At 43.9% G+C, this 8056-nt stretch overlaps 1 protein-coding gene across 2 annotated transcripts; it reads left to right on the forward strand.

The window, feature by feature from the left end:
* Nucleotides 1-631: 631 nt before the first annotated feature.
* LOC137139098 (F-box only protein 6-like) lies at nucleotides 632-5136 on the forward strand. Of its 2 annotated transcripts, none has more exons than XM_067525855.1 (6): nucleotides 632-1234; nucleotides 2263-2512; nucleotides 2599-2713; nucleotides 2804-2899; nucleotides 3499-3634; nucleotides 3724-5136. In XM_067525855.1, the coding sequence occupies exons 1-6, from the start codon at nucleotides 1157-1159 to the stop codon at nucleotides 3868-3870; spliced, it is 822 nt and encodes a 273-aa protein (XP_067381956.1). In that variant the 5' UTR covers nucleotides 632-1156; the 3' UTR covers nucleotides 3871-5136. The 2 variants fall into 2 exon arrangements, with proteins under 2 accessions (XP_067381956.1, XP_067381957.1); XM_067525856.1 differs by lacking the exon at nucleotides 632-1234 and adding an exon at nucleotides 1616-1634.
* The last annotated feature ends 2920 nt before the right edge of the window (nucleotides 5137-8056 follow it).

An 8056-nucleotide genomic window follows, 5' to 3' on the forward strand; every position in this document is an offset into this window, starting at 1 on the left:
GTAATGCTGTTCAACTGAACTCTCCCTGCCTTCAGTCTCAGCTGACAAGAACCGTACCTCTGGTTATTGGCATGTAGCTCCATGTAAGAAGAGAAAAAGTCAAGTTTTGCGTGGATAATAATATTGTTATTGAAGGTACCTTTGGTAGAATTACTTTAGATCTGAAATTACAGATTATAAAAGAAAGACATAAGAATACAGATGTGAAAAGATTTGTAGAAACTTAAAAAACAGGTGGCGGTTGTTAATACTCTCTCACAGAGTTGAAATATAAAGCAGGACCTCAATTTTTGTGAATGTTTTGGGTGGATAGAAGGAACCGAGGCCAAGCAGGAGATTCTGTGCCATGAATTGGCTTCTGCTAGAAGTAGACAGGAGTTGTCCAAGACTTTGGTGTGAATGGGGTTAAATGGAGAATGGCAGCACTACTGGAAGCATGAAAGGAAGGAAGCAACGAAGAGAGGGGCAGAAAAAAAAAGATGTCATAGTAGCTAGGTTAATAATTGAAAACAGTCTACACATTACATCACATAAGGAAGCATCCACATGGGAGGTATTATAGTATTCAAGCAGTAGAAACAGTGGAGCATGTGATAATGAAGTGCAGCAAGTACACAGCAAATACGGAACAAATGTTAAATGATCGGAAACCAAGAAGGAGGAGGAACACATTTAAAGAGTTTATTGGATTGTGGAGGAACGGAAACAGGAATGGTTTTGAATTCCCTTCAAAGTATTGAAATGCACAAGAAAGTAGGAAGATGGCGGTAATGCACCTTATAGCACGGAGAACGCCAAAAAAATCTTCAAGAGAAGAACCTCGGGCGTCTCCTTTAACATGTTGATCATGACGTATGTGCAGCGTTAAAATCCAAAGTGACTCAGTTATTTCTAAAATGTGTCAGATAAGTAGGTTGGAACTGAATAGTCATTTATTCAATTTAGAGTCAAAATTTAGTCGAATATGCTTTTACATCGAGTGTCTAACGTCTTTCGCACTTAATCCACTTGTTTTGTGTTGTCGGACGTAGACAGTCGCAGTACGTTTTATACTGTAGCTTTAGCTTTATAAGTCAATCACGAAGAACCCGTCGACGGGGGGTTGGCGAAGACCTCTGGCTGCATTGCTCACAAGTGGCCTGGGTTGTTTCCAGGCATGAAGAGAAAAGCTATGGGTACAACTCAGAGTTCTTCGTCAAAACGGGAGACGTCTTCCGGTTCAGCCGCGTTGACTGTAAGTAGCTTCGCTGCGGGACTTCAGCCCCAGATAAATGCTCCCAGTCCCAGAGAAATGCTCAGAGAGCTGCACAGGTCTGCACCTAGTAGAAGGGTTTAGTGTCGGTGGTCACCGTTAGTGTCCGTGAGTAAGTGATACAGCCGATCGGTGGTGAGCATGTCGACACAGCGAAATGCTCCTTCAACAAGGCTGGAATTTGAATTACAGTGTTAAGATTATCGTCAGTGCGTTAAAATACACCAAAAACACCACGTCGTCTCGATAGATCTTAAAACATGTTGAATTTAAATTTAGATTTCCACCTTGTGACAGGAAACAAATGTGGCACAGGGGGATTTCCGATGAAGTGGGACAGAAACCAGCTCATATCAACAAGCTAGTGACTTAAAGAACCATGGTAGTGTTTATTTGGTAATTTAGCTTTAAGACATGCTCATTTACAAACATGCTTTTTGGGTTAACTGCACGAGACGTTCAATACAAATATGATCAATAAAAAATCAATAAGGCGAAAGAAGCAACAATATGTTCATGGGTAAAGGTTTATGGCCTCTTTCCAGATATGTAACCTGCACCTGTCAAGACGGACAGTTGCCACACTTTATACAGTGAAGGTCCAAAGTATATTTAAAAGGTCACCAGACAGTGAATAAATATTGTACTCAGTCTTCATAAGTTTTATCAGTTTGTTCAGAGACATTTAAAATGCTTATCCTCCATTTACATGAAATAGATAAATATTCTAATGAAAGGCAGTTAGTTTGCTGCTGTATATAAATTATCTGATTTATATGAAACTATGCAAATGTATAAATATATAGTAATTCATTGTTGCTCTGTTAGGGGTTCACATCTGTGCAGATGTTATTTTAAGAATCTTCACTTGTCACTTATCAAAAGTTTGTGTTATCTGATACAGATTTAAGATTTTAATCAATAATATTTATTTCAAATGCTATAGAGCTAAATTGTTAGCACTACTACACAGTATGTGAGCTATCTGTGTCCTTTTTGGTCTCTATCAGTTATTCAGTATTCCTGTGGAGATCCTGGAGGAAGTCTTCCTGAACCTTCCTCCCAATCAGGTGGTGCATGTTTGTCGGTTGGTTTGCCGTCAGTGGAAAGAAGTGGCTGACAGTGAAGCTTTGTGGAGGGAAAGGTGCAGAAGAGAAGGATATCACCTCCGTGTGCCTTCCAGAATACCCAGAGACTGGAGGCTGTTTTACTTCTTGTGCAAGAAGAGAAGAAATCTTATCCAGAATCCAAGAGCAGAACGTAAGAAACCTGAAAGCTAACTTTCTTCAACATTTGGTGGTCCTGCTGAACAAGTTTGGAATAATATGTAATCTACTTTTTTGTAGAAGAATTCAACGGTTGGGAGATAATAGCTAATGGTGGTGATAAATGGGTAGTAGAAGGCATTTTTGAACCACATCCAAACGAGAAAGTCCGGAAAAACTTTGTGACCTCTTATCAGTGAGTATTGACCAAGAGAGATGTAGAAAACATACAGCAGTAAATGCTACATTCATATAATGCAGTGTCTAAAGCTTATTTTTTTCACAGCCTGTGCAAGAAATCCCAGTTGATTGATCTGGAGAAGGAGGGTTACAACCCATCATTTATGGATCAATTCCAACCAGACATCAAAATATCTGATTGGTGAGAACGTTAAAAACTGATCAATGACAACATTGTTGTTTTGACTTGTTGGGTAACAAGTGTCTCCCGAATTGCAGTTCTCTTGCATATTTCATCAGGCTTTCTCTGTATTTTGCTGCACTTAGGGAGACCACATTCCACATTCCTCTGATTTCTCAATGATGGTTTTAACTGGCCACATTTCTTCTTTCTCTCCCCGGACTTTTGCTATCTCTTTTTGCAGTGTTGTTTGAGTGTTGTTTTTCTTGATGATGTTGATTTTGGCCACGGTACTAGAAAGTAGACTTTTGAGATACAGGTGTATTTATACTACTGTACAGTGATATGAAATACATCCACTACACAAGTGATCACTTCATCACTAATTAACTAATTGTTTGACTTACTAAACCAATTGGCTGAACCAGTGATTATTTAGAGGAGTCATGTTAAATGTAGTGAATACTTTTGTCAGTCACTTAAATTCCTGTTTATAATTTTCTTAATTCACATTAAATGAGAAGGTAAAGCATTACAAGGTCGATGAATAATATTTATAGGCTCAGTAACAACTGATCTCCGATCTTCATGTACATGTTTGTGTGTCCTTGTTATATTAGGTATGCTCCACGATATGACTGTAGCTGTGAATATGAGATCTGTGTAGAGTTGCTGAATCAAGCAAAGAGGAAAATCCAGACTTTTGCTCCGGAAACTGTTTACATTGAGCAGTGGAACAATAAGCAGTGGAGGCAGGTAAATACAAAGGTGTTGATTAATACACAGTTCAGAGGAGGTAGACAGCTGAAGGATGACTCTTGACTCACTAATAATTTACTTTTTAGATGACCCATGTTTTCCAGAAGTATGGAAAAGGGGCACGATACATTCGATTTACCCATGGAGGCAAAGACTCAAAGTTCTGGGCAGGATGGTATGGAATTCGCCTCACTGAGAGCTGTGTTGAGATCTGTCCAGAAGTGGATACATAGCTCTTAAGGATTCATCTAACATCTGCTTTCTTTCATTGCTTAAAATTGCTCAAAGTTGCCTTACGTCAAATTATCTCTAGTTCCATCTCATTTAGAATAGTAATTTGTGTGTATCATATCCCTGTCTGTAAAAATTGTCCAGCTATGTCATAAATTCTGTAAGATATGTCCTAAATTACATTTCTGTGTGATACTACAATGCAGGCAAAGTCAAGAATACTGATAATACTGTATTCATTTAGCTTATTTTCAGTGAAAACACATCACACCATTAAAATTCAATAAAAACATAGTTCAATAAACAAATTTTAAATTTTCTGGTAAATTAGATTTTAGTGTCATTTCATTTTCTCTAAATCTCCTTATCAGTAATGTATATGCATGTTAATGAGTTACTCTGACCATATTTACAAATTAGTTCAAGCCCATTTTCCAAACACAAAAGACAAGGATCAAAAACTATACCTTTTTATAACGACGGTCTACCTTTGATTTGTGGAGTTTATATTTGATTCTGGAGTTGGTCGACATTTGTTTCAGTTATGTGAGGACGTCCTCTTAACCTCAGTTTGAGGTGCTTTGTTTGTTTTGCACATTAAAAACTGTAGCCACATATATGCACATCATACTGTATTCAATAACACACTTGATTATTAATGTGTGAAAAGGAAAGTGAGGGAATATCTGGCTGCACCACACAACCCGTCTGGGTACGACAAAGGAGGAAAAGTTTGAAAAGGAAAGCACCACCCATGGTCTCTGCCCAGCTGTATCTGTGCTTCACGGGATTTCTGCAAATGATACAAGAGCTAGCAGCAGTGGTCATATAACTTTGGTCCTCTAGTAAGAAATGCTCTAATTAATGATGTCTGGTCGATTTGCAAATGCTTGTGTGCCTATTTTATATTAGGTATGCTCCATAACGGGACTGTGGCAGTCAGTATGCATTGGGTTGCTGAATCAAGTAATGAGACCAGTCCAGACTTTTACTCCCGACATAATGCTCCACACATTTTCAAGAACTGTAGACCAGGAATGATATGCATTCAATTTACTCACGGTAAAGCACGGTATGGAATTTGACTCAAACACAGCTCTATTGGGATCTGTCCAGCAGTGGATACATGACTCTGTCTTTAATGTCTGCTTCCTGCCTTCACTGGAAATTGCTAAACATTGTATTTTTGTACATAATCTGCAGTCTTTTAATATATTAAAGAAATGTTTCTTACAGTAAAAATCAGTGGTGGACTCAAACTTTTTGAGGGGCAGGAGTAAAAAAAAAATAAAGTTAAAAGCCATCTGTTAATAGCAGAGAACAACAATGCATGACTGGGTGAGGGGCTGCATCACTTCACTGTGTATCATATCAATTCTGTAAGATATGACATAAATTACATTGCTGTGTGATACTACAATGCAGGCAAAGTCAAGAATACTGATAATACTGTATTCATTTAGCTTGTTTGCAGTGAAAATACACTTGATTTACCCATGGAGGCAAAGAAAAAAAGTTACTGGGCAGGATGGTATGGAATTCGTTTAACCGACAGCTGTGTTGAGATCTGTCCAGCAGCCTGCGTATAATGATGGTTACTTATTGTAACTCCAGATTCTATGACTATGTTGCGCAGCCCTCAGGCTGTAGCATAATGAACCAATACCTGCGCGCTTGCGCCAACTGAAGCAGTATAGTCCATGCCCACCGGTGAGTGGGCCAAAAAGTTGGTACTTTATCGCTCTCATGGTGCCCTCAGTTACGTCCGCAATCATACCATAAGAGAGCGGCGACTGTAGGACTTCTTCCCTCCGACTGACCATTTTCACAGCTGTTAACTCACCAGCAGGCAGTGGGAGCGCATAAGGAGGGGTGAGGGTGCCCAGCACTCAGTGAGCCCACTGAGGGCCTGGGGACTGAGATAGAGAGACAAGACATACTAACCGACACCAGAGTGTGCACTCTGGGGTGCGTAAAGCACAGAACTGGAGAGTGAGGGGCGTGAAATGTCTTGAAGATAAAACCGGACGAAAGAGCAGGTGGAGGACCATGATGCTGCCAGGCAGATGTCTTCCACCGACACCCCTCTGAGCAGTGCCACAGAGGAAGCTATTCCCCTAGTGGAACGTGCACGGATGCCCTCTGGTGGCTGGGCCCCAGAGGACTCATATGCTTGAAAAATGGCTTCACACAGCCATTGGGACAGGCGCTGAGCAGAAAGAGGAAGCCCGGCAGAGCCTTCCCTGTAGTGCACGAAAAGGCGCTCGGAACGGCGTATAGACATGCATTCCACATAGTAGGACAAAGCACACACTGGGCACAGCAGATGAGAGGAGGCATGTGTGAGGAGGTGTGTAGAAACCTTCCAAGGTTATGACTCTTGACCTAAAAGAACTAGTAATGCACTTGGGCATGAAAGCAGGATTAGGTCGGGCAACAGCCAGGCTGAGATCCTCACGAATTGAAAGACACTCCAGGGAGACTGAAAGGGCAGAGAGATCACTCACTCTCTTCATGGAGGTGAGAACCAAGTGCTGTCTTCCATGACAGGAGCATGAGGGGAACCTGGTCCAGTGGCTCAAACGGGGAAGCCGCCAAGGCACAGAGGACCAGAGAAAGATCCCAAGGAGGGGCCAGTGGGTGCAAAAGAGGCTGCTGCCGCCTCACACCCCTTAAGAAACATTTCAGCAGGGGGTGACTGAAAACAGACCTGTCTGCGAATCCCTCATGACATGAGGAGATCACAGCAGCATAGGTCTTCACAGTGCTGAGGGATAAGCCTCTGTCCAAGAGGGTCTGAAGAAAAGACAGAACCCGAGGAAGAGGACAGGAAGAGGCAGACATGCCCCTCTCAGAGCACCAGCGCTGAAAAGATGGCCACTTTGCTACATAGGAGGAAGTGGTGGATGCCGCCCTCGCACCCTGAATGGTGGCCACCACGCGGGGGAAAAACCCCTGGTCGGCTAGGCGCTCCCTCTCAGGGGCCAGACCCACAGGCTCTGGAGCAGAACGGGGGGGCTTTGGATCATCCCGTTGGCCTGAGACAATGCGTCTGCATGCCATGGGAGCTCCCAGGGCAGGCCTGCCAGCATCTGGCAGAGTGGCGGGAACCATGGTGCCCCCACTCACCTTGGGGCCACAAGGATGACGGTGACATACTCCTCTCTCACGCAGTCCAACTATGGGGAATCAGAGGGACAGGCAGAAAAGCATAGAGAAGCCACCTGGGCCAAGGGAAAAAGGAGAATGCATTAACCCCGAGGGGGGGGAAATCTTGAGCTCAGAGGGAGAACCAAAGGGGGCACTGGGCATTGCCTTTGGCTGCAAAAAGGTCCACCTGCTCCAAACCTCCTGGACCAGCTCTGTGTGCAGCACCCATTCCCCGGGGCGGGGCCGAGACATACTGTCCACGTCTGTGTTCCGAACGCTGGGGATGTCTCCTGGCGATGCTGAGGAGCCGTAATGATCTGACTGAGTGAGCTGTGACAATGCGACGGGGAGTTAAATGGTGCAGCATGGCGAGCAGCGCCTCTCTCCTCTCCTGGGAGAGGTGTGCCCGCATAATTGGCACATCCAGCTCCACAGAAGATAATCGACTGAGCCAGGAGCGGTGAGCTTTTCTGCCAATTTATCGTGAATCCCAGACACGATAAATGAGTCACCAAATCAACCATCTGCAGGAGAGCTTGCTCCCGGGACAGAGCGAGGAGAAGGAGATTGTCTAAATAGAACAGCACTCTCATGCCGGCAGCATGCAGTGGAGCGAGTGCTGTCCCGAGACATTTGGAGAATGTACGTGGGGTGAGATAATAGCCGAACGGTAGGCATTTGTATTGGTACTGTACGCCCAGAAAGGTGGCGACGCGGCATCCTCCAGCGCAGAAAGATCCGGCTCCTGTAGATGTTGCTCAGTAAGCAGGCCGGCAGGAGGCTCAATGTCAAGGACATCGCTCATAACCCAATACTGCTCCAGGGTTTCAGAGAAAAAAATCAGCCCGGGAGCGTAGGGTGTCCTCAGGCAGAAGCCTGCAGAACATGCAGGAAGCCTGCTTGGTAAGAGCCAGGCCCACGTGTTCAACCCCCAAGCAGCCAAGGAAGCGGGGGTGAAGGTCACCGGGTTCGCTGTAGCCAACGTGACAAGAGCCGCAGATCCTGACGCCGCCTTTCTTGGCTTTGCTCCCACCGTCA

The sequence above is a fragment of the Channa argus genome, chromosome 13, assembly GCF_033026475.1.
Source record: "Channa argus isolate prfri chromosome 13, Channa argus male v1.0, whole genome shotgun sequence".
Lineage (NCBI taxonomy): Eukaryota > Metazoa > Chordata > Actinopteri > Anabantiformes > Channidae > Channa > Channa argus.

Coding starts and splice junctions, on each gene's coding strand:
- LOC137139098 (XM_067525855.1), top strand. CDS start 1,157: ATGAAGAGAAAAGCTATGGGTACAACTCAGAGTTCTTCGTCAAAACGG. Junction 2,513..2,598: donor CCAGAATCCAAGAGCAGAAC/GTAAGAAACCTG, acceptor ACTTTTTTGTAG/AAGAATTCAACGGTTGGGAG. Junction 3,635..3,723: donor ACAATAAGCAGTGGAGGCAG/GTAAATACAAAG, acceptor TTTACTTTTTAG/ATGACCCATGTTTTCCAGAA.